This window comes from Hevea brasiliensis, chromosome 5, assembly GCF_030052815.1.
Source record: "Hevea brasiliensis isolate MT/VB/25A 57/8 chromosome 5, ASM3005281v1, whole genome shotgun sequence".
Lineage (NCBI taxonomy): Eukaryota > Viridiplantae > Streptophyta > Magnoliopsida > Malpighiales > Euphorbiaceae > Hevea > Hevea brasiliensis.
The window spans coordinates 109,668,391-109,695,742 of record NC_079497.1 but is presented as its reverse complement, the minus strand read 5'-3'; the positions used below and the strand labels follow the sequence as shown (position 1 = coordinate 109,695,742).

Below are 27,352 nucleotides of genomic sequence, written 5' to 3'. Positions count from 1 at the left end.
TTTATTTTATATATGTAAATATTTTTATATTTTAATAAAATTATTAAAATTTAAAAATAAAAATAAATTTTCTTAAATATTATAAATATTAAAAAATATAATAAAATAAAAAAAATATTTTCCGTAAAACATCTGCTTAGATTTCCGACTGACTGGCAAACATTTGAAATCTTTAACCCAGAACAGAGACCCTACAAACAATTCAAGCGATCGAGATTACCACAAAATTCTTTCAGAATCAAATTAATTTAAGGTCTTCATCAAGAATCAAAGGTTCAATTGCATAATAAATGTTGTGCAACGACCTTATCCTCAACCCAACCGTGAGAGTGGCTTTTTCTACCCACTTAATTTAATGTTGTTCAAGCAATCTTTAACACTATTTTTACATGCTAATTCAGGGCTGGGCATGCTTAATTGTTAGAAAAAAGTGTTTTGAAAAATGTTATTTATCTATTTTTAAAATTTTTATGATCAAAATATATTAAATTTTATTTAAAAATAAGATGTTATAATTAAGATATCCAAAACACTGCTTTTTTTAAAAGGGTATTCAAATAATAATGTCAAGCATATAATTATTTTTAAATAATATAATTGAATTATAATTTATCTCATCGCATCACTAAATTAAAAAGATAGAATTGAATGAATACAGTAGAGGCAATAGTTCATAAAGTGTAAGGATTGAATTTATTTGGACTTGAGCTAAGTATTGTTAGAAGGTTAGAACTAATAAATTAGTTAGTTAGTCCTTAGCCATTATATACCCATTATAATTCTCTCTTTTAGAATGGGACTCTCGACACTTTCCTTTAAGTGGCAACTAGGATGTCTGGTTGACACTTGAAATTTAAATCTTCCTTCTGAAAATGAAACTTAAATGCAGTGGTTTTCACCCGTATAAACTCATTAGAATTACTTTCTTTTTTAGATGTGGGGCTTTTAAAACTTTCCTTCAAGTGATAATTAGGGCATTTAGTTGACACTTGAAACTTAAATCTTCCTCTTGAAATTTGAATGTAGTGAAAATACCAAAAAATTGAACCGAAAGAAATTGAGTTCGATCTACTCTGATTCCATATCATTGAATTGAAAGAGTGAATGTGAATGAACTTAATTAAATCTTCCTTTTGGAACCTAAATTTGAATGCAATGAAAACGTTGAAAAACTGAAATGAATGAAATTAAGTTCGATCTACTCTAATGCCATATTACTGAATTGAAAGAGTATATGTGAATGAATGGATTAGAAGCAAAAGTTCATGAAATATGAAGATTGAGCTTGCTTGAGTTTTAACTAATTATGTTAAGATGTTCAAAACCAAATACTTAATTGGCTCTTGACCACCCGTTGTAACTCCTTTCTCTTTTTAATATGGGACTCCAGATTTTAAGAATATATATGCTTTCCAAGAATGGCTCTCAACCTCAAAATCCCACACAGATTATAATCACATATAGTCAATCGTCAGTCTAACCAAGATTATATGATTGTTAATGACTTCAAAGAATTTCATCTGTAATTAATCCAAATTAATATTAATTAATAAAGCTTTCTTTTCCTTTATATTCCGACAAACAAAATTGAAAAGACGTGTATGTGGGATCATGCAGCAAATTACTTTCCCTTAATCAAGTACAATAACAATTGTGTTGACAATAATGGCACTTGGGAAAGTGTCGTCGCTCTTGAGTCATTGTTACATCGATGCTAATTGAAAAATAATCCCTAATTTTCTAAATAATTAGGGAGATAAAACTTTTCAAATTTTTAAGAGGTGATTAGTTATCCTCTTAATAATTGTCTTCTTTCATATCCCAAATCTCGTGGAGTAATAATTTCTTTTGTTAATAAAATTTATTTTACAAATTGTGAGTTTGTACATATTTTTTTACGTTATTTATCTGTTAAGAGTCTCACATTTAAAAATTATAACAAGTTTAAAGGATTTATAAGAGTTGATGAACAATTAACTAATTGGTTAGTTTTAATTTTTTAGAAGTGATTGGTCCAAATCTAAGTAAACTCATCTAAATTTTTCATATACTCTTATCTCGACCCACTCGTTGATTTTCGCTATTCAATTTAAGTTAATGATATTAAATAATATATTAAAATGAAAAAATAATGGTTGTTTTTTATTTAAAATATTATAGAGCAAAGTTAGAAATTTACATATGAGGGACTAAAAGTAAATATTAAAAATGAAATTTTTATAAAAATATAAAATATTAAGCGAATAAAATTAAATAATAAAAAAAAATATTGTATCGATAAAGATTTTTAATCTGGCTAGATAAACAAAATACATATATTAGCAATTTAATTACTTACACAAATATACACAACACTAATTCTTACAATAGTTACTTCATAATATCTTGCATAGTGTAACTTCTAACATACCATTTATGGGGCTAGCAAAGATTGTGACTTATAATTTCAAGTCAATGGTATCAAACTTATGTTGTGACTATTTCATTAATAATAATATGAATGGAAGATAGATTTCAAATCGGTATATAGAAGAAAAGCAATCCCTAATTTGAAATTTTCTGTTTGGAATAAAAATTAAATTCCAATTAGTGTGCACACATGGTTTGACAAGGGGATACATGGATCGAAATGTAATTAAGAAATGCTAGTGAGACATATAATTTCATAATTAAAGGGCCGGCTAGTGATAAATTTAGGATTGGACCAATTGTCAAACTCCATGCATGCATGTCAAACCAATTTCAGCAATGGTACGTCTGCATCTTTACTACTTAGGTAGTTGGTAGTTAATATATATATATATATATATATATATATATTAACATGCCAATTAAAAGACCTCCCACAGCTTGCTAGCTAGATATCAGAACCCATCATAGCACTAGAAAAATGAAATGCTTTTCTTCACTAGCTGCCATTGCCAAGAGGTAATCATAAGTTTCAAATTAGCTTAAGTTGTACATAAATTTAGTGATTAGATTTTTTTGTTAAAGGATAATAATTGTTGTGCAGGTTGGAAGGCAAGGTAGCCCTGATAACAGGCGCAGCGAGTGAGATCGGCGAGAGTACAGCAAGACTCTTCGCTCGATATGGTGCCAACGTTGTAATTGCCGACATCCAGGATGACTTAGGCCACTCTGTATGTAATGAAATCGGCTCCGATTATGTTCATTGTGACGTTACTACTGAAACTGGTGTCCAAAATGCCATAAACACGACCATTTCAAAGCATGGTAAGCTTGACATCATGTTCAACAATGCCGGAACTCCCAACCAAGCATGTCCAAGCATCTTGGGAGTTGAGTATAAAAGTTACAAGGAAGTTTTTGATGTTAATGTGTATGGATCATTCCTGGGAGCCAAACATGCTGCTAGTGCTACGATCCCAGCAAGAACAGGAAGCATTATTTTCACTTCCAGTGTTGCTTCCGTGAGCCATGGGAGTCTCTCTCACTTGTATGCTGTGTCTAAACATGCGTTGGTTGGACTTACCAAAAACTTGCGTGTAAAATTGGGGAAATACGGGATTAGAGTCAACTGAATTTCGCCTTATGGGGTGGCAACTCTGATGCTGAGGGAACCAATGGGAGGGATTGACCAGAATATGGTGAAGGAGATTATGGGTGCATCAGCCAACCTGAAAGAGGCTGTTATGGAAGCAAATGATGTAGCTGAGGCTGCTCTGTTCCTAGGTAGTGATCAGTCCGGGTATGTTAGTGGGTTGAATTGAGTGGTTGATGGAGGTTATAGCACCACCAATGTAGCCTTTGGAGAAACAGTGAAAGAATTCTTGCGTCTTGAGAGACCCAATTAGATTTCAATTCCCTAGTTGATTTCTGATATACATGTGATGGTCAAGTGTAACCCTCACCTTACCCTACATCGTTATATATATTTCAGTGTACTGGTTAAGAGACTGAAATATAAGTAAAATTTTTAGAAATGTGAAATATGCACTACATAAATATAGGGGAAATATATTTATTATTATTATTATTATTATTATTATTATTATTATTTAGTTTAATTAATATTTTAATTAGATATTTTATAATTATAGAGACTATTCAAATGTCATTAAATTAAAACTCTTTTATAGAGATGTATATTATTGAACATATTGAGGGGATATTCTAGACTTGGCCCAACCTCGATGCAAGTCCTAAATGTGATTAAGCCTAGCCCATTTGGCACCTCATAGTCCATTTTGGTATTACTAACTTTTGGTGTCAAATACAATCACCCATAGCCCATTTTGCCACCTCAGATTTATTTTTTTGTCCATTTGGCAGATGTTTGCCAAGTCAGATGCGCATTGGCTGTTACATGTAATTTTGTGTTTAAGTGATACGTTCTTATTGAGTTGAAGTGTGATTTAGGTAAAAATAAAATAAAAAGTTCAAATGTCTATTAGATAAAAACGCAATAATTTAGATGTCTAGAGATGTATTTGACCATTTAATAATTAGATCTTATTAAATATATCTTGTATATTGAATCTATAAAATATAAGATATATGATAAAACACACATATTTATATTTTAAATTTATAATAAATTAAGTGTAAATAAAATTTTTTCATAAATTTAAAGCAAGAATTATTCATACCATAATCTACTTATATCATGAAAACTCAAAAATCAAACTCTTGAAACTATCTTAAATGTAACCAAGTGGATTATAAAAGATGGTATAAAATTCAATACTAAAGTTCCCTCATTAGATGCCATCCCACCCCCCAAAACACTACTAGGTAATAGCCATAATGTGAAAACAGAGGCTGCCAAAATAAAACAGAGCAAAACATAACCTAAATAAATTATTAACCATGATTGCAGAAGTCAACTTTGTGTAAAGATTTTTTTCAAACCAATTATGTGGCATGTGGATTTTATTCGGTAATAATAAAATATTTCAGGTGGTACGTCACATCATCAAAACACATTTACCCAATTCAATTTCAGGCATTGAATAAAATTAGAATAAAAGTGTATTAATTTAATATAATTTACAAAAATTGAAATCTTAAAATTAAATTGCAATTGTGCAAAAACGTTTGAATTTCTTTTGTAATTAGGCCTCTGCGTTATTATTGATTAGAAATATTCAACTTGTTGACCAGAAAACATGAGGATGTTCTGAATTTTATCATAATGGAAATAACAAGAATTTGATGGTGTGCAAAAAAGACCAGCTCGTCAACTGATATGCTCACCGGCAGCCGACATTTTCTTATTTTATTCTACAGAATTTTCCGCCACAGATCCAGATTATGATGTGAAATGTCAACGTAGAAATAATTTGTGTTCCAATGCCACAAGTTCACTCAAGGATATAGAGAATCAAGTTGTTCATTGCCCTATAAAAGGTCTAGTTACTATGAAGAAAGACACCAAACTCTTCATAAGCACAATACAATCTCTTCTTCTACGGTGAATCACTTCAACTCTGAAAAAAGATGAGTTCCAGCCATTCATCAACAACTTCCATGGCTAGAAGGTAGAAGCATTCCTCAGTCTTCAATTCCTTTTATCTGCCACACACCTTGCACATTTCAGGCCTTTTCACAGACACATTTTCCTAAAAGTTAATTTGTAATTTTAAGTGAATCCTAATTAGTTTCCTCAAAAATCTTTACAAGGTGCCTTTTTGCAGGTTAGAAGGCAAGGTAGCACTGATAACTGGTGCCGCTAGTGGAATAGGTGAGAGCATCGCCAGAGTTTTTGTCCAACATGGAGCCAAGGTACTGATTGCAGATGTCCAAGATAAGCTTGGGCACGCCCTCTGCCAAGAATTCAGCTCCCAAGGAACAATCTCTTATGTCCACTGCGATGTAACTTCAGACTCAGATGTTAAAAATGCTGTGGATACAGTTATCTCCAGGTATGGAAAGCTCGATATCATGTTCAACAATGCTGGAATCGGAGGGGGCCCAGAATCAGGAATATCCACTTCTAATAATGAAAATTTTAAGCGGGTGTTTGATGTGAATGTTTTCGGTGGCTTCTTGGGGGCGAAACATGCCGCCAAAGTGATGATTCCAGCCAAGAAAGGCTGCATACTCTTTACTTCAAGTCTAGTTTCCGTATGTTTCTCAGATACTGCATCAAATGCATATACAGCTTCAAAACATGCAGTGGTGGGGCTTGCCAAGAACTTATCAGTGGAGTTGGGGCAATATGGAATAAGGGTTAACAGTATTTCGCCTGCTGGTGTTGTAACACCATCGCTGACAAAACATTTGAATTTGGGGAAGAAGGAGGCTGAAGAATTATTATCATCAGCAGGGACTTTGAAAGGGGTGATCTTGGAACCAGAAGATATAGCACATGCAGCCTTGTATCTAGCAAGCGACGAGTCCAAGTATGTGAGTGGGATCAACTTGGTGGTTGATGGTGGCTACAGCCTTACCAATCCTACCCTTCCCAATGCACTCAAAAGCCTATCTTCTTAAGATGACATGTTTCACATCTAAATACAATAAAAACATGATAATGGTGATGGAGATTACAAGCTTTTTCTTTCTTTTGATGGCCAGTTAGTAAATAAATTCTTATAGTTTTAATAGGCAAATAAATTCTCTGTTTAAACTTATTGTTCATTTTTTTTTAATATTTTGGGTTTGCTATTTAAGCATCATGGAAGTGTATTCTTGTGTACTGCAATAAAAAAACAAATAAAAGAAAAATTTTCTATTGTTTATTATCGCCTTAACCATAAAAAAGGGAGATATTGCCTTAAGATACACTTAAGACTTATTCTATTATGTTTAGCAAAACGAAAACTAACTCAACCAAGACTGCCCAAGCAACTAAAGAAACTGCCAAAAAAATAGCTAATGAACAGAGGAAGCAAGATAAAAATACTGGTAAGGACCTGAACAGGACGTTGGACCTCAAATGAAACCCAAAGCTTAAAACATAGCAATAGCTGGAAACTAGACCATTGAGGGAAACTGCCCCTTGGAAGAATTGCAGCACCAAAACATGAAAAAAAAGGACATTAATCTCAAACTTCAGGACATTAATCTCAAACTTAGAGACCTTCTACCACGCCATTTAAGCGAGACAATAATCTTAGTGTTTGTTTAGCATTAAGGTTGAAATGAAAACTACTTTTTAAATATTAAAAAATTAATTAAAAAATAATTTTATTATTTTAATATTTTTATAATTAAAACTTATTAAATTTAATAAATTATTTTTTAATATTTTTTAATTAATGTATTTAAAAGAATATTTTTCTCGATAATATTTTCAATATTAATGTTAAACAAGCTCATGGTCTCTCAACAGCTAACTCAGCCCCATATAAAGCTAGAGCTAGGGGTGAGCATTCGGTTTAAATCGAACTGAATCGAATCGAACCGAATTAAATTATAAAAATCAAACCATAAATTTTAGAAATCGAATCGAACTGAAATGGATAAAAAACCGAATCGAATCGAACAGTTCTATCTCGGTTCGATTCGATTTAAACCGATCGGTTTGATTTTTTTATTGATTTTTGAATTTAGACTTGATTTTCAAGTTATTTGGTCTAATTTTAACTTTGGTTTGAACCTAATAACCATTAATTAATTAAATTAAACAATTAATATATATAAAATTAAATATAATTCATAAATTTTTCATAAAAATAAATCAATTCAAAAATCGATTCGGTTCGATTTAGTTTGATTTGACTATATAAATTACTATTCGGTTCGGTTCGGTTTAACTGATTTTTTTCTCTTAAAAACCGAACCGAACCAAAATAATCGAAATTTTTATAATTTAAAATCGAACCGAATCGATCCGATTTAATTTTAAAATCAAACTGATTGAACTAAATTAACTTGATTCAGTTCAATTTTTCGATTTGAACCGAATTCTGCTCAGCCCTAGCTAGAGCCACACCTGGAAATGAAAGCTCAAGACACCTGGCAGAGAAACTGGAAAACCAACACTGAGCAACAAAAGAGCTACAGAAAAAGAAGCTAACATGGGATGCCAACGCCTGCCAAAACGAACCCTTACTGTAACATAAACTGGATCTACGCCATAATAGTTTGCTTCAATTTCCGATATCCTCCAATCTTCCCCTACTTATCTGTTTCTTTTCCAAACCAGCCACAACCTCCAATTTTTCCATAACATGATTGGACTCCATTTATCCTTGGAAATAGCCTTTTCTTGAGGCATTTTATGGAAAAAATTTTCAATATAATTATAGTGAGTATAATAATGTTAATTAATGATTAATTGTATTGAATTTCATGTAATTACACTGAATAATTATTATGGGATCCTTACCTTTCACACACACACACACATGATAAGGATTGCAGTATAATTAGGATTTTATAGTAGTTATCATGCAATTATATTAGAGAAATTTTAATAATTGTTTCTAAATTTATGCGATTATAATATCATAGTCACTTAACTTAAAAATGTAATATAAAATTTATTTAATTTTTAAATTTTATGCAATAAAATCTCTCTAATTTCTAATCATTGATTTCTGATTAAATGATAATGTGGATAAATCCAACGTGACGTTCAGTCGGTACCTCTTTATTCTCTCATGTCACGTGTAATAAGATTATCTTTTGATTTTACTAATTGTAGCACTGTTATCCTTTAACTTTGTCATTTATAACACTATTATTTTTTAACTTTGTCATTTATAAAGTTGAAAGGCAATGGTATTACAACTAGTGAAATTGAAGGATAATTTTACGACACGTGACAAGAGAGAAGAGAGAAAAAATGCTAATTAAATGCTAACTTTGTCCGCGTTGGCATTAACTAGAAACCAGTGCTTAAAAATTTGTTGTGCAAAATTAAAAAATTAAAAGAATTTTATATTATATTTTAAATTGAGAGATAATAATATTATAATTATATAAGTTTAAGCATAATTGTTAAAAATTGTCCTAGTTGAAGGATAACACCCATCGTAAGGCTGACATTGGGTTTGAACGCTGAGAAAAAAAAATAAAAAAACAAAATGTTTGAATGTTTTCACTTCTTTTTTAATTATTATTTTAATTTTTCCCCATTGATAATTAGTTTTGAATAATGTAATTGCTGCTATTTCTTTAAATTCTTTTTTGAAATGTCAACATGCATGAAATAAATACATAAAATGTAGGCTTTGAATTCTTTTTTCCACAATTAAAATTTTAAATTCCAAAATCAACTCTGAGGCATTTTTTTTTTTTTTTATTACAGTTACAACATGTCAGCATGAGCAGTTTTAAGGGAAAAAGATAACATTATCAAACTAATAAAACAATAATTGAATGTATACATATGGAGTTAGAAATTCAAATCTTAACAAACTTTGACAATTTTTTTTTCTTTTACAAATGTTCATAGCACAAAAAAACTGCCAAAATAGCAGCCCCTTCTTTGATCATGCAGAAAAAAAACCAAGAAATCGATCCGTGGCACGACTGCTATTTTACATAGATTAGGGGACTGTTTGGTTTAAGTGTTGAATACAGCTGATAACTGTTAGATAATAGCTTTTACTATTAGCTGATAGTTGGTAGCTGATGATAGCTAATTTATATTAAGTATTTGGTAAAACTATATTTAACTATTGCTGTTGCTGTTACTGCTGTTGATATGTGAAATGACTTATAAATATATATATTATATAATTTATTTTATTATTGAAATAAATATAAAATTATAAATTTATTATATTACCTTATTTATTTTATTATTAAATTAAATATACAATTATTAAATTAATATATTATATCATTTATTATATTATTAAAATAAATATATAATTATTAATCTATTATATTATATCATTTATTTTATTACTGAAATAAGAAAATAATTAAATTTTTTTAAAAAGTAATTAAACAACTTTATAAATATAGATAAAATAATAAAATAATTATTATTGTTGATAAAGAAAAAACTTATAATTAATTTTAAGTTTTTAGATATAAATAAATATTTTATAATTTATGTTATTAATAAAAAAATATTTTAATAAAGTTGAAATACATTAATTAAAATGTTAAAATTATAAATAAAAAATATAAAAATATTAATAATATAATTTTTGAGTTAAATGAAAAGGAATAATAAGATCAAAATAAAAAATAAAATCAAATCAATTATCAGTTACCGTTTTATTTTTTAAATTTATCAAATACTATAGTTCACCTGATTAGATGCCTATCAGTTATTAACTGCATTCAACAGGTGGTGGTGAACTAAATACTCCCTAATCATTCCATTACAATAACTGTATATTGGCGAATTATCACTCGCATGCACGGCCCACATTTTCTGATTTCTTTTCAGGATGGACGTGTGTTTTTTATTCAACAAATAATCGCTTTGAATAATGTTGCAAGCCGCCACTCTTCCAGATTATTATGATGCGAAACGTCTATGTGGAAATGTTTCAATCATGCACAGTCAAACCACAAGCATGCATATAGAAAGAATAATCAACTTGCTCCTTGCCTATAAAGAGGTCTAGCTAATGCACAATGAAGAAAGACATTAATCTCATCACAATCATTATCATTTCTTTGTTTTAACAGTGAATATATATATATAATTTCCATCAACTCCGCGAAAAGATGAGTTCCAGCCATTCAGCAACTTCCACCACTAGAAGGTAAAATCACTCCTCAATGATCCTTTTATCTTGTATATCTCTTTTACATAACATGTTTCAGGTTAATTTGTAATTAATTTTAAGTGAAGATTAATTTCCCTAAAAATCTATACTAAAGGCATTTCTAATTTGCAGGCTAGAAGGCAAGGTAGCATTGATAACCGGTGGCGCAAGTGGAATTGGGGAGAGCACCGCCAGGCTATTTGTCCAACATGGAGCCAAGGTACTGATTGCAGATGTCCAAGATGAGCTTGGACATGCCCTCTGCCAAGAATTTAGCTACCAAGAAACTTTCTCTTATGTCCATTGCGATGTAACTAATGAATCAGATGTCAAAAACGCTGTGGATACAGCTGTCTCCAAGTATGGAAAGCTCGATATCATGTTCAACAATGCTGGAATTGGAGGCAAAGCAGAATCGGGAATATTGACTTCCACTAATGAAAATTTTAAGAGGGTATTTGATGTGAATGTGTTCGGTTCCTTCTTGGGCGCCAAGCATGCTGCCAGAGTGATGATCCCAGCCAAGAAAGGGTGCATACTCTTCACATCTAGTGGGGCTTCAGTTTGTTATATGGATACTGCATCCAATGCATATACAGCATCAAAAAATGCAGTAGTGGGGCTTGCCAAGAACTTATGCGTGGAGTTGGGGCAATATGGGATAAGGGTTAACAGTATTTCACCATTTGGTGTTGCAACCCCATTGTTTACAAAAAGTCTGAAGTTGGGGAAGAAGGAGGCTGAAGAGTTAATTTCGTCCACTGGGAATTTGAAAGGGGTGGTTTTAGAACCAGAAGATATAGCAGAGGCAGCCTTGTATCTAGCAAGTGACGAGTCCAAGTATGTGAGTGGGATCAACTTGGTGGTTGATGGTGGCTACAGTCTTACCAATCCCACCCTTCCGAATGCACTCAAAAGTCTATTTTCTTAAGATGGCGTCTTAACCACGCAATTTCGATAAAGGGTTTTTTTTTTTCTTCATAATTATTTCTGGACGCTGCTTCTCAAGTTGACTGTGATATTATGCTTATAATAGTGACATGATATTATCAATGAGTTTCAGGTCAACTCAATTTGATATTAGAGTATTTTTAATAAATAAACCCCTGTTGATTTGTATGTTTTTATACTAATTTAATTTGTATTCAGTAGACAAAATCTTACCGATTTATATGACTACATATATATATATACATTTGGTTTAAATATATATTTTTTATTTTATTTTATTTTATTTTCAACTTTTTTGTATAATTTCTCCCTGTTGGATGATCCCTTTTCAAAGAAAAAACTGCAACTTTGATGGATGTGTCAGGAGATCTAAATTAATTATTTACAGCATCAAAACATGCAGTGGTGGGTTTGCCCCGAACTTAAGCGTGGAGATGGGGCAATATGGAATAAGGATTAACAGCATTTCGCCATTTGGTGTTGCAACCCCATTGCTGACAAAAACTTTTAAGTTGGGAAAGAAAGAAGCGGAAGAGTTAATTTCATGGGAATTTGAAAGGGGTGGTTTTAATTTGGAGCCCAAAGACATTGCTAGGCAACCTTTTATTAAGCAAGTGAGGAGTCCTGCCTGTATGTGAGTGGGATCAACTTGGTGGTTGATGGTGGCTCCTTTTTTTTTTTTTTTTTAGATGGCAATAAAAGCCCTTGTGGACAAATGATTACAAACTGGGTTGTTATACACCTGAAGAAAGAAAGTCCACTCTAAAGATTAATAATAAGTCCAGTTCAAAAATCGGACCAAACCCAAACCCAACCCACTAACATACAGTTCCCAACCTAGAACCCCTTGATTGTAGAGAAAGATGAGTAAGAACCATAACCACCCTTCCTTCGCCACCCAAGTTGCCAATCAATGGAAGAAATAAGCAGAGATTGGAACCAAACAAGTGCAGCCCGTAATAAAAGGCGCTAATATGACCATCCTTCTCTGCACAGCAAAACCATCAACTAGAGTAGACCTCAAAACCTTCATAAAGGTTGCAAGTTTAACTCCACAACATGAAAGGGTGCTGCCGTAGAGCTCAAGTCACACGAAGCTAATTGGGATGGCCTTCTCAGCCGTGATGTAGAAGCAAATTCTGGAGATGCTAAGTAGTCGAATCTAGACAAGCCCTCTCAATCGCATGGAGCAAATTCGTTTGAGCTGAAGCAAAACTAACGTTAGGTCCAAAACCCAACCCCAAGCTAACAGCAAACAAAACCTCTACAACTCCCTAATAGCACTGCTTGGTTATCTCCTCTCACTGATCTACCTAACTCAAGCTCAAACAACCTAGCACATAAAGATTTTCAATCAAAAACCCTCTGCTAAAGTACAAACCCACATGCAAAACGAAAGCAAACACAACCATACACAGAAAAATAAACATCCTGACCCAGGAGGGGGAGGGTGTTCCACAAACCCAGACCAGAGATCAAAACAGAAGCCTTCCCCTGTTCGAAGGCAAAGGAAATCAACGTGAAACTACTCAGTGAGTTTGAAATTCCTTAGAAAATCATATCTAAACTGAGAGAAATTTTCTCTCTACGAACAAGAGAGAGATCCATTTATCTCCAGTTTTTGGTTTGATTGGCTTATGGTGGCTGTAGTTTGACCAATCCCTCCTTTGCAAATGCATTGAAAAGCCTATTTTCCTAAATCCATGAAATTGCGAATTAGATGGGATTTGTTTTCTTATTATTATTATTATTATTATTATTATTATTATTATTATTATTATTATTATTATTTTGCCTTTTCCTTTTCTTTTTCAATGAATCGTGAATGTTTAAAAGAGCACCATTGAAGGTTATTGTTGTGGATTTAAAAAAAAAAAAATAGCGTCAATAATTTTTTTTTTTTTTTTGACCACGATGGGGTTTAGGTAGGTCAAACTTTTGTATGGACATAGTTCCATTCAATGGTCCATTTTCCATGTCAGGTAAAAGTCCGCAAGGATAACAATGGGCTATTGATGTTACCATTAAAAAGGGTTGTGCATTGGTCTGGTCCTTCTCAAAACAGTTTCAAAGTAGATTTATATATAAAGTAGTAAAACACAACATATTATTTAGTTTTTTTTTTTTTTATCAAAAAGATTATAATGAATAAATTGTCTCCTAAACTTTCCCTCAAACACTCAAAACTCAATGGTATTATCAACTTTTATTTTCAACTATTAGACATCTCAATTTGAATTTCCACATTTATTAAACGTAAAATTGCACAATTAAAAAGTCATGTAATAATTAATGACAGATGCAGAAATTTTATTTAGATGGTATTTAAAAAAATTGTATAAAAATAAATAGATTTATATATCTCTTAAAAATAAAAATTAAAAACCTTATAATTTTATATCAAATTTAAAGCATTTTAAACTATTATAAAGAATTAAGATTACAATATTTTTTATAAATTGACAAAAATTTTCTCATTTTTTTGTATTGATAATTTTGATATCGCTCAAAATTTTAAACCTCATCTATTTTTTTCAATTACTTTAATTTTGATATTAGAAAAAAAAATTAAGAAATTAAAGAATTTTCCATAAAATTATATATATATATATATCCAAAATCTCTAAAACATTTTTTTTATAAATTATTAAATTAGATTATTAAAAAAATTATAAATTATTATAATGATTTAATAAGAGAAATAGAGATGCTCCGGAATTGATATACCATTATTAATTTACCGTAAAACTTAAGTACTTAGATTGAAATTTCTATCTCTATTGCTCTAATTTATTTAGTTCGAATAATACTAGCTCTCCTTCCCTTTTTTGATTCGCCGCAAATAACACGTACAAGGCACGCAAGAAATAACTAAGTTGACATTTACTATTGCCACGACTTTTGAGTCACACAGACCGGTGGACACGTTTTTTTAATCCAAGGCTGCAGAATGGTCCTTTGGTTCGAAAATGCAATGCAGCTTCCACAGCAACTTCAAGATTATGCGGTTATGCAGAGAATGGAGTTGTTCTTTGCCTATAAATATCTAATCTACAATGAAGGAAAATTCATCACAAGCATATATACAAGAATCTCTTTGATGTATCTATAAGCGAGTTTTCATCATCGATATACACCTGAGAAATATGAGTTGCAGCAGTTTAGCAGCATCCAGCACTAGAAGGTGATTAAATCACTTCTCAATTCCTTAATTTTATTCGTATAGAGGCTTTCTCATAGCTTACATTATTTAGAGTATTCATTTATAGAAAATTGTTATAATTTGCTTTGAAATGGATTTATTGCGTTTGATTATGTTTGTAGAGATTATTATTATTATATTTTATACATTTCCTTCATATATAAATAGGATAAAAAGGGAGAATTTCAAATTGAAAGTTTTAATTTCAGCTGATAATTAGAAACAGGAAACAATTTAACACAAAACAAGCCTTTTGGCAGGCTAGAAGGCAAGGTAGCGTTGATAACTGGTGGAGCCAGTGGAATGGGAGAGTCCACCACTCGGTTATTTCTCCAACATGGAGAAAAGGTACTGATCACAGTTCGACGAGATGAAGTTGGCCGCTGCTTCTGCCAAGAATTCAACTCCCCAGAAAGCATCTCTTACGTCCTCTGCGACGTTACTTGTGAATCAGATGTCAAAAACGCAGTGGATACAGCTATCTCCAGATATGGAAAGCTCGATATCATGTTCAACAATGCAGGAGTTGGGGGAGAAGGAGAACCTGGAATCTTGGCTTGTACTGATGAAAGCTTTAAGAAATTGTTTGATGTGAATGTGTTTGGTGCCTTCTTGGGCGCTAAACATGCCGCCAGGGTGATGATCCCGGCCAAGAAAGGGTGCATCCTATTCAATTCAAGTGTATCTTCAGTGTGTTGCGTGGATGCTTCATTACATGCTTATACAGCTTCAAAACATGCAGTGGTGGGGCTTGCCAAGAACTTGTGTGTGGAGTTGGGACAGTATGGGATAAGGGTTAATAGTATTTCCCCATTTGGTGTCGCTACACCAATGACTACAAATGCTTTGAACATGACGAAGAAGGAGGCTGAAGAGTTCATTTCGTCATCTGGAAATTTGAAAGGGGCGGTTTTGGAGCCAGAAGATATTGCACAGGCAGCCTTGTTCTTGGCAAGTGATGAGGCCAAGTATGTTAGTGGGATTAACTTGGTTGTTGATGGAGGCTATAGTCTCACCAATCCCTCCTTTGGAATGGCACTCAAAAGCCTATTTTCTTGAGGGTCTATTTATTTCCAAGAAAATAATTTATTTTGTGAAACATTTTTTGAAAAATAATTTGTTTGTGATTTTTTTTAAATAATTTATTCTTTATTGTTTCCGATCACAAATCAATTGTATTTTTTCATAAGCAGAGATTACTTTATTAAAAAAAAATTAACTTGGCAGACCAACCCAAAAGCAGTACAGGATTCAACACCTGAAAAAAAAAAACTAGTCAATTGCCAAGCGACATGTACACTCGACGCGTTGGAGAACCAATTAATGACAGAAAGGGAAAGGGATCCTTAACAAAGTTTTCAAACTTTATTCAAGGGTAAATTATAGCGACGTATTTGAGATTTAACGAAATTTATAAATTAGTTTTTAATGTAAATTTAATAATAATAATTTCATCTTTAAATTTTATTTTTGTTAATAATTTGATTCTCATATTTTATTGTTATTAATAAATTAGTCTCGAATTATGATTAGTGAATTTTAGGGATTAATTAGTTAATAAAAGTAAAATATCATGATTAAATTGTTAAAAAAAATTAAGGATCAAATTGTTATCAAACTTACATAAAAAAAATTAATTTATGAGTTTTATTAAACTTTAAGAATTTATTTATAATTTATCTTTTATCTAATAAATTAATAGGAAAGCATTCAATTTAATTCTCATATAATCATATTCTTTTTTAAAATGATTTCTATTTTTTTTAAAATATTTTTTTAAATTAAAATAAATTAAATTTTTTTATATAATAAACTTTCAAATATTAAAATTGACAAAAAAATAATCAATTGAATTGAATTATTTTAAAAATTCTTATTTTAAGCAATAAAATATTGTACTAGATAATTTAAATAACACAAAATTAGCTGCTCTCATAAATTTCCTTTTAACTTTTTCATGAGTTTTTCCGAGTGGCCCATCTATTCGTGTTGCTTACTCCCCCTCATCTTCTTTTTCGATATTTTGTATTATATTTTTCAAATAATTTTTAAATTTATATTCTTTTAGAATATATTTATATTTACACTTAAATATATTCTTATTAATAGATGTTGAGATTTTATTTTCCATTTGTAAGAATTTATTGTCTTCTCCTTTGTGACTTATAAAGATTTGTTATATTTCCATACAACGAAGTTGTTGGGTATAGTATTTTGTTATTTAGGTAGAAGTGTAATAATATGATATATAAATTATTTCTTTGGTAAAAGATTAAAATTTGATAATTATCATGTTGGACTCGTATAAAGATATTAGAGTCGAATGATAATAAATTATCATTTAGTGGAGTAACTTTTTGCCAAATAACTAATTTAAATACTCTGTCAACACGATCAACTTTCAAATTAAGATAATTATAATTATTTTTATAAATAATTTGTTTTAAATTAATAAAATCTCTTATTTTTCATAAAAAAAAATACCACTAAATTAATGTAGATTTGATGAAGATGTGAATCGAAGCTTAAAATTAGATTGAAGTTGGTTTAAAATCCAACTAGAATTATTCATACCCTTACAAATATGCATCTCGTCAATTTAGTTCAAAACCTCTCTCGACCACAGACTGAAACTTCGATTCCGACTCAAAATGGGCTCAAAACCAAGCCATGGGCAGAGCCAAGCTAAGGTTGATTGCAGGTTCTCGAATATTTTAAAACATTTTATATTAACCTTTTATGGTCAGATGGTTTTCTATTAATAATAACTGCTGCATTATTGGAATGATTTGAACAGAAAATTAGAAGACAAAAACAACATTCCAAAAAAAAATTTTGTTTATATATATTGACGTTGCCTGGTATTTTTGGTCACCCAATAAATGTTATTAGATTCTGAATTATCTGAAATCACAAAGAAAATGATTTTGGCGGTCTAATGGAAGTAACTCCAACACTCAAATTAAATAGCGACTTACAAAACATATTCTATGAGTAATGAAATAGAGCAATGCCTAGAGAATGAGTCACTTTCTCTCCAATCTAACTTGTGATACACTATCCTTTAATATTAGTTTTAATTGGAATTTTCATGGACAATTTATAATAAAAAAAATACTAAAAAATATATATATGAAATGATGAAAAAAAAGGGCAATTCATAATATGTTATTAACAAAAAAAAATGTACAAAGTAGAGATTTGTATTAATTAAAGATTGAATTGGAAATATTCGAAATTATCTTAAAATATAAATCACTTAAATTTCATTGATTTTTAGAAAGATCTGGATTGAATCATTTTAAATTGTTGGTCAAATTGAATTATCTATTAAGTTGTTACGTAGGAAAAATTTTTAGTTAATTTGCGAGTATTTTGAATTAAAATATTAATTTTTTTTGAAAAACCTGTTAATATAATTAATTTTCAAATTAAATTTTAGCTTCATCACATCGATGCAAATAAATTATTGGATTAATCATTATTAAACTCTCAATTTTATAGATAATTTAATTCTATGCGAGTTAAATAGAGTAAACATATATTTAAAAAGTTAATATAATATCCAATTACAATATATTATTCAATATAGATAATCAAATGCCACTTGATGAATTTTAAATAAGCAATTTAATATTTATATAGAATAATTTATTGATGAGGAATCATTTTATTGGAAAAATGGTGAAATTGGGGGCTTTGCAGAATCGGGAATCTTGGCTGGTAGCAATGAAAATTTTTAAGAGAGTAACAGACGTCAATTTGCTTGGTGTTTTCTTGGCTGCCAAGCGTGCTACCAGAGTGATGATCCCAGCCGCAAGAAAGGCTGCATACTCAGGCTGGAACTTCAATTCGAAGTCTCATAATCATGTAGATGACACCAGTATCACTGAATTAAAGTTCAATACTTTTTCTTTATAATTTTTTATGATAGATGTTATATGCTTAATGTTAAGTAGTATAATGGAGATTTTATGTTTAAGCATCTTTGAAGGGGTCTAATAACACTGGTGTATTGCATAGAGAAAAGAGAAGTCAATAACGTAAGCCAAGATGCCCTGGTAATTAGTGCTAGCCAAGCCAAAATGTTCAAATCATCAATTTCCAAGCAACACACGCAATACGAGCAAGGATAGAGATTGGAGAATCAATTAATTAAAAATTGTTCTTCACTTGTAAGGGTGTAATTTATAATGAAGGTATCAGTGCATGTTCAGTGTTCATCAACTCCTGGAAAAAATGAGTTCCAGCATTTCAGCAAAATGCATCACAAGAAGGTAATTAAATCACTTCTCAACTTTTTTCATGAATGAATTCTCTTACTAATGCCTTTTTCATAGCTTAGAAATAAGTTAATGTTAATTTCCCTAAAACAAATGCACTCATAAACATATTCGAAAGTAACGAATCAGAGACCTTGATATTTATCAATTGTTCGTTAATGTTGTGGGTAGATGTGCATTGATGTTCAAGGATTATGCAGATTTTCAGACACTCTGTTCTTATAGTGGAACTACTTATGCTGATATTTATGTATAAAAGGAGGTTTCTATCTGAATGAAGTATCATGTTCTGACTTGTAATTCCCTTTCCTATACTCTCTTTGATAAATTGTCTATTCTAAACTTCATATATAGTTGCTGAGATAATAACCTTGCTGTTATCTTTATCATGGGTCACCCCCCGGAAATTAGTTAGTTTATAAGTGAAGGTCAGTTTCTCCACAATTCTTTGCAACCTGCCATTTTTGCAGGCTAGAAGGCAAGGTGGCATTGATAACCGGTGGTGCAAGTGGAATAGGAGAGTACACCGCCAGGCTGTTTGTCCAACATGGAGCAAAGGTACTCATTGCAGATGTTCAAGATGATCTTGGGAAGTCGCTCTGTCAAGAATTTGGTTTCCGAGAAGATATCATCTCTTATGTCCACTGTGATGTGACTTCTGACTCTGATGTCCAAAATGCTGTGGATACTGCCGTCTCCAGGTATGGAAAGCTCGATATAATGTTCAACAATGCTGGGATTGGGGGTGACGCAGAATCAGGAATATTGGCTTGTAGTAATGAAAATTTTAAGAGAGTAATAGATGTCAATGTGTTTGGTGCCTTATTGGGTGCCAAGCATGCGGCCAGAGTGATGATCCCAGCCAAGAAAGGCTGCATACTATTTACTTCAAGTCTAGCCTCAGTATGTTGCGTGGATACTACATTACATGCCTATACAACATCAAAACATGCAGTTGTAGGGCTAGCCAAGAACCTGTGCGTGGAGTTAGGACAGTATGGGATAAGGGTTAACAGTATTTCTCCATACGCTGTTGCAACCCCAATGTTAACAAATGGTTTCAAGATGGGGAAGAGGGAGGCTGAAGAGTTTATTTCATCAACTGCAAATTTGAAAGAAGTAATATTGGAACCAGAAGATATTGCACAGGCAGCCTTGTACCTAGCGAGTGACGAGTCTAAGTATGTCAGTGGGATGAACTTGGTAGTTGATGGAGGCTATGGTCTCACAAACCCTTCCTTCGGAATGGCAATGAAAAGCCTATTTGCTTAAGATAAGTGGTCTCTTATCCATGAAATTTCAAATAAGACGGGGCTCTTTCTGCTCTTTATAATGATTCAGGCTGTTTATGACAGATCCTGTATTCTTAATGACATGATACTTGTAATGGAGATTATAAGTTGGTGCCAGTACATAAGGCCTTGTTTTCATGGCCATTTACAATTTTTTAAGCATCTTTGAAGGGGATTAATTGGTAAGAACATGAGTCTGAGTCACAACAGTCTGGTACATGTGATTATCAAACCAAACTATTGAATGCTTTGAAGCTGGACTTGATGGTAGTATGTTGCATTTTACACATGCTAGTTGTTTGATTGTGCAATCTGGATTTGTGGAAAAGCACTTGATTCTAGATAATTTCTTTTCAAGTGCTTGGCTCCACCAATCTTTCAAGAAAACATTTTCAAACATCAAGTATGACAATTGCATTGAGACAAATAAGATTTGAAATAAAATTAAGAACATGCAAATGAAATTTACAATACTTGGAATTGGAAACTCCACTACTGCTCATATACAAAATTTAATTGGATTTTTTTACTTTTAATTGAACTCTGTAATTGGACCATACATTCATTCAGTTCATGGAAGTTTTAGCATTGAGCTTTTGAGAAAACAGAGTACCTGTTACACGAGGTCGACAAATAGAAAGAACAGAGTTCCTATATAATGAATGCAATCTATCTTTGTGTCAATGGTTCATTCACATATCAATTACAGTTTGTATTATGAGTGACATGTTTGACATACTTTGTGGATCACCTAAATTTATTATGGATTTAAGGGTGTTGGGATTAAAATTTGGGTTCATAATATGCTTTTTCTCAATTATACTCCATTATTTTTTTGAAAATAATTTATATATGAAAAATATTTTTTTATGAAAAAATATTTTTAAGAAAATATTTATTATAAAAATATTTTTTATTTTTTAGTTATAATATTGAACTAATGGTACGTGCTTATTTCATTTTGGTATAAGTATTTTACTTTCTAATAAGTATATTTCTCAAAATGTATATTTACAAGGAATTTATTGATATATAAATTAACTTTTCCGAAAATAATTTATATGTAAATTATAAAAGATAATAATACTCATAAAATAATTTAAAATATAATAAATTTAAAAATAAATTAGTAAATTTATTACACGTAATTAGGGAAGTTCAACTTTCTAAGCTCTACCTGGGTAAGTTAGTTCCCTTGTACAGGGAAAATAAAATGCCCTCCTTTTCAGGAAATTGATTTGATAATGCAAACCAACAAGACTTAGTTGCGCTTTGGTTTAAGTCCGTGTAGAATTGGGTTCTAAGGCTTAAAAAAGAAATTTTCTAGATAAGAATTATTTTAAATATTATTAAAAAAATAGTTTATATATATATATATATATGTGTGTGTGAATGTACATATTTATAAATATATATATAATTATCTCATTAAAAAAATCTAAAAAATTAAAACATTGTCTATAATTTAAGTAAAAAATTTTTATTAAAATTGATAAACTGTAATTAATATAAGTTAATAAAAAAATATTATAATATTAAAATAATTTTAATAAATTATAACTTATTGTTTATAATAGTAAATAAATTAATATAATTTTTAATTATATTTACTTATAAATTAAAAAATTATTCTTAAATAATAAAAATTAAAACAACAATACATTTTAAGGCGAAAAATAGTGAGAGCTATTGGGGCTTAATTGGGAGGTTCAAGGACCCTTTAAGCCCCAACATAGCTCTGCTACTATATTTAACAACTTTTTTTTTTTAATAGCAATTTTAATATGATAACAAACAAAACCTTAGTTGAGCTTTTGATTTAAATATCATTTTTCAGAATTATAAAATTAGAAATTTTAAAATTTAAATTGAAATTAATTATTTTTCTTTTAGAAAATAAAAGAGGTTTTATTAAATAGAAATATAATATAAATCTGAAATACAAATCTACATACTACAATAATTTTACATAAAATATTTAGTATAAATCACTAATAATAATAATAATAATAATAATAATTATTATTATTATTATTAATTTGAATGATCTAACTGTATTAACAAAACATTTGAATTGACAATTTGATAGGAAATATACTTCATTAAGTGACAATCTACTACTGTTCGACTCTAAAACTTTTCTATAAAACTTTTCTATGAGCTCAGTTTAGTAACCATCAAATTTTAAACTTCTATTGGATAACAAACTACCCCACCCAAATAATAAAGTAGCATGCCCAACAAATCCATGATATGAAAAGATAATATATCCTCACAGTAAAGGAAATAACAGATCCTCAATATGCTCACAAATGAGAAAATAAAAACTTAAAATCTATAAATAAAATAGATTTGAGTACAACTACAAATTTGTTCTAAAATAATATAATTTTGAGATTTATTAAAAATATATATGATATAAAATAAAAAAAAAATCAAAAAAGAAAACATGAGAGGGATACCTAATCACAAGTGGCTACGCTAATGAGCTAGGGGTGTTATTGGCAATAGGGATTGTGTCAATTTAAGGCTGCCGGAACCCGTAGCAAGTATAAAAACCTGTTATACATGAACATATTCTTATATCTCATAGTACAAGCATACTCCAAACCATTACACTTTAGTTTTCTCATTCATAACTTAACATAAAATGCTCAAATTTTGAATCTTTATATACGTGAAATTACTAAAGTGTAATTAGATCATACAGATACGTGTAGTGTAATCCGCAAGTGCACGGGTCACAGTAGTATAGTTTTAAAAAATGATATCGATCCCACAGGGAATTGTGCTTTAAATTGAAAATAAAAGGATAAACTAATTAGAATGGCAAAAATTAAAGATATTAAAAATGAAATTTAAAAACTAAAATTGGTATTTGAGGAATTAAAGATAAATCAAACAATTAACTAAAATTAATTAAACTAGATTACCAAAATTTAATTTGAAATTTCTATTTATGAAATTTGGAGGAATTAAATCTAAATTCAATGAAAATTAAAGTGATTCTAGAGATTGGATTTTTAATATTGTTTGCATGTAGTTTATCCCTAATTTAGCCAAATACATGAGAATTGCAATTTTGAGGGAAATTAATTCTTAAATTTTTGAAACCTTTTTCAAGCATTTCAAAGTTGGTTTTCATTAAATCAAACCCTGTTTTCACGGTATTTCAAACATAACAAAAACCCAATTAAAGCTCTAATTGATTTTGGAAAGTCTCATTAATTCTCTTAGCTTATCTCTAACACCAAGAAAACCAAGTTTATTGCAAGATTATCTACCCCTAATATTCACTTTTCAGTCAATCTATTAAGGATTAAAGCTTAACTTAATGAGGGCCCATTCATCAAGCAAGGCAACAAGCTCACAAGCAATAAATCAAAATGTAACAATCTTCATTTAAATGGCTAAATCAGTTCAAAACCATAATACAAAATAATATTTACAAACCCATCTCTAGAATCTCAAACAACTACTCACTAATCATAGTTTCTAAACAAACCCAAATGTATAAATGAAGAAATAATGGAAATCTAAGTTACGGAATAGAAAAACCCAGAGGAGTGCTGCAGAATCTGCTGCTGGATGAGTGCAGAACGAGCTCCTTGTTGCTGCTGCTGCTCCCTTCACGTGCTCCCTCTTTCCCTCTTTCTTTTCTTGCCCAAAAATGCCTCTCTTCCTCCTTATGGAAAGAAAATGATAAAGGGGACTTTATATAGGTGAGGGGACTGCCCTAGAATGGGTAAAAAGGGAGAAGGTTTCAGAGAAAGTGAGGCAAAAAATCAGAGTAACGCAAATGCCACATCAGCCATTTCCAGTAAAAACGACATAAGCTGAACCGGTTGTGTCGCAGGTTGTGTAACAATCTGCCTGAATATCTGACGCTCGACACAACCTGAGACATAAGCTAAATTGGTTGTGCTGCGGGTTGTGTAACTGTCGGCCATTTTTTACTCAACTTCAAAAATTTTTACAATTCAACTCTAATCTCCTCCAAATGGCTACTCTGATCAAAATACATCAAATTTCTCCAAATTTAACCTACAAAACAAATAAATTCCAAAAATTAAACTAAGAAGTGTGAAAATTATAAAATTGACTAAATATATGCTAATATCTATAATAATAGCTATGAACAAGGGTAAATTGTGTGCAAAAATTACACCTAAATGATGATCTAAAATGCATGCATCAAATTCCCCCATACTCAAACTCTTGCTTGTCCCCAAGCAAAATTTCATTAAAACTCATTTGGAAGGGAATAGAATCAGTCTTTGAAAACAAAAATCACAAATCCAAACCACCAACTTACCCCTAGCCACCAACGTTCCAAGTTCCCACTAGCGAAGCACAAAGAATAAAGCAATCACTCTCAACAATTACAAAATAGCTAAGAATTAACCAATCAACCCAAGCAACAAATACTAACCAGCTACAAGAGTCAATTGTACCAAAACAAACCTAAATGAAATGGATAACCAATATGTCTCAAATAGATGGTGAGTAATGTATGGAAGATTATATTGCCAAACCCATATGCAAGCATAAAAGATCTAACTCTACTAATGTAACAAGCATTTTTCAAAGAATCATTAGGTTTTTTTAAGGGTTGTAATGGGGTCAAATAGGGTAAAGTTTTGGTTAACAAAGAAAGGGAATAAGGTAAACAAAATATGAGAATAATATTAATCATGAAACTCAAAGTGCATCTTTTTTCTTTTTTTTTTTTTATCAAGAGGAAAGAAATTCACAATGAATCTAAAGTGCTATCACAATAAAGAGACTACTTTTATAATATATATATTTTTTTATTTTGTATGCGTCCCTATTTCACGTCACACCCAAAATTACCTTTGGGATATTTTGGTGACCACCTCTTTTTTTTTTTTTTAAATCAACTTTTCACAATTACTCTAGCACTTTTCAAGATGTTTCAATCCTCCGATTTTTTATTATTATTATTATTATTATTATTATTATTATTTTTATGCACTTAATTGCTAAAATATTATTCTCATAAATGGGTGGTAGTGTTTAGGTTTAATAGCTAGGTGAATGATTTGGGTTCCAAAAAAATTAGGGAATTAAGGTTCAAGGGGGTTTGCAAGGGTTGAAATGAAATTAAGGTAGGTTAAGGCTAAATGTGAGGTTTAAAATATGAAAGAATGCCTAAATTATATTCTTATCAAAATGCAAGTTAAAAATTTCGCTTTGAAAGATCTAAGATGCTTGTTCTAGGAATGGTGAGACGACAATGACCATTTTCTTCCTTAAAGGCTTATTCAGGCACTCAAAACTCAAAATAACTAATCAGAATCTGCATACCTAGATGAATGTATTAATTTTCAGCTATTAAGTAAGAGAAAGAATAATGCTTAAGACTTTGTACCCAGCTGGAACTTTCATTCCACTAACCATCTAAAGGCAAGTTGGATTGCTTGAATAAGCAACTTATGGAATTCAAAGACTGGTTTAAAAATTCAAAAATTTTAAATGAATAAATGAAATGCATGAGTGTATAAATGTATGGTCAACCTATATGTAACTAAGTATGCATAACTAAGTGTATGAAGCTATATGCAAGTATATATATGTGAATATGTACAAGTATGAAGTAATGAATGAGTATGTCACTATATGCAAGTGAAAAGGGAAAAAATAATTTTTGCAAAAAATTTACCCTCTCCCCCATACTCAGAATGAACATTGTCCTCAATGTTAAAAGATTGCAAGGAATGGGATAATTGTGGCTATATGTGCATAAAGAATTATTACCCTGTTGCATAAGCGATAGCACAACTTGTGTTGAAAGTGACACAAACTGAGATAAGAATTGTTACCTCATGGAAGTGCAGCCAATTTAATTAAGTAAAATTTGGACAGCTGCTGCACTCATTGCAAAAGAAACAGTGCAATGGAATTCATTAAATCATTAAACTCCAAAAGTTGAAATAGGGAAGTTAAGCTCAAAAATATAGCCATCAAGTGTAAATCCGAAATAGCAAATCAAAGCAAGTGAGCAATGTACTAAAGATATAAAAGAAAAATGTATTGTATGAGGAACTAAAAAAAACTGAATAAGTAAATGGTTCAAATAAAAGAAAAACAACACAAGCAAAATATTAACTAAATAAGTTCAAAACATTAATTAATTAAGCAACGAAATTAAAGACATGAAATGTAAATGGAGAATAAAAGCTGGTCAGTCAGGTATGAGAACTCCTTTGCCCTTGCCATCTTATGGAGGCGGTGGTGCCTTTGGTGGTTGCTGCGGAGAGATGATGCTCAAAATCATTGCCTAGTTCGTTTCGATCTGCTCCAGCTTAGCTCGAATGACTTTCAACTCGTCTTGCATTTCAGCACTTCTATCCAAATATATATCAGCTAAATCCCTTAATGTTTGAAAAGAGACATCCGTCATTTGCCGAAAAGAATAGATCTCATCACTGAGATTCTCCATGAATGTCAGAAGAGTTGTTATGGATGGTCTAGAAGTTGTTGATGAAGCAGGTTGGGCAGCTGGTGGAGCCTGGCATGAAGGGTGTGTAAAAGGCTGCTCGGATGGTTTCTCAGATGCTGAGGAGGAGCTAATTGCAGTGGGAGAGCCAGGTGGTGGTGCGGTGGATACAGGAATTTCATACAGCTTGGTAGCCTCATTTTTGATACAAAATTTTTGGTTAGCCAAATGAGGTCCATCCAAAAATAGCAAACCAGTTGGAATAGCAGCACACTTGTGAACTTGAGGATTAAAGCCAAAATAGTGAGCAATGGGCGTGACCAAACCTCCAAACACAATGTTACCAGTACCCCTAGTAGTCCGGCGGATCACATGACGGCAAAAATAATAACCAGGTGAAGCTTTTTTACCAGTTTTTGCACACCACAAAAAGAATAAATCATATTGAGACATTGTGCCAACACTAGTTCCTCTTCCTAAAAGTGTATTGGCAATTAATCTCTGAAGCAATCTCAAGGCAT

At 31.0% G+C, this 27,352-nt stretch overlaps 4 protein-coding genes and 1 pseudogene across 4 annotated transcripts; all 5 read left to right on the top strand.

Annotated features, from left to right (window-relative positions):
- The first annotated feature begins 2,890 nt into the window (after positions 1 to 2,890).
- LOC131180272 (short chain aldehyde dehydrogenase 1-like) lies at positions 2,891 to 3,873 on the top strand (annotated as a pseudogene).
- Positions 3,874 to 5,384: 1,511 nt separating this feature from the next.
- Positions 5,385 to 6,704, top strand: LOC110648498 (short chain aldehyde dehydrogenase 1-like). The gene is made up of 2 exons (XM_021802749.2): positions 5,385 to 5,501; positions 5,658 to 6,704. The coding sequence occupies exons 1-2, from the start codon at positions 5,461 to 5,463 to the stop codon at positions 6,454 to 6,456; spliced, it is 840 nt and encodes a 279-aa protein (XP_021658441.2). The 5' UTR covers positions 5,385 to 5,460; the 3' UTR covers positions 6,457 to 6,704.
- A 3,810-nt stretch (positions 6,705 to 10,514) lies between these two features.
- On the top strand, positions 10,515 to 11,975 carry LOC131180270 (short chain aldehyde dehydrogenase 1-like). Its single transcript, XM_058147874.1, has 2 exons — positions 10,515 to 10,640; positions 10,776 to 11,975. The coding sequence occupies exons 1-2, from the start codon at positions 10,603 to 10,605 to the stop codon at positions 11,572 to 11,574; spliced, it is 837 nt and encodes a 278-aa protein (XP_058003857.1). The 5' UTR covers positions 10,515 to 10,602; the 3' UTR covers positions 11,575 to 11,975.
- A 2,646-nt stretch (positions 11,976 to 14,621) lies between these two features.
- Positions 14,622 to 15,965, top strand: LOC131180269 (short chain aldehyde dehydrogenase 1-like). Its single transcript, XM_058147873.1, has 2 exons — positions 14,622 to 14,778; positions 15,057 to 15,965. The coding sequence occupies exons 1-2, from the start codon at positions 14,741 to 14,743 to the stop codon at positions 15,853 to 15,855; spliced, it is 837 nt and encodes a 278-aa protein (XP_058003856.1). The 5' UTR covers positions 14,622 to 14,740; the 3' UTR covers positions 15,856 to 15,965.
- Positions 15,966 to 19,019: 3,054 nt separating this feature from the next.
- LOC110648501 (short chain aldehyde dehydrogenase 1-like) lies at positions 19,020 to 20,539 on the top strand. The gene is made up of 2 exons (XM_021802751.2): positions 19,020 to 19,073; positions 19,550 to 20,539. Exons 1-2 carry the CDS (start codon positions 19,036 to 19,038, stop codon positions 20,349 to 20,351), a joined length of 840 nt encoding a protein of 279 aa, XP_021658443.2. The 5' UTR covers positions 19,020 to 19,035; the 3' UTR covers positions 20,352 to 20,539.
- Positions 20,540 to 27,352: the final 6,813 nt, after the last annotated feature.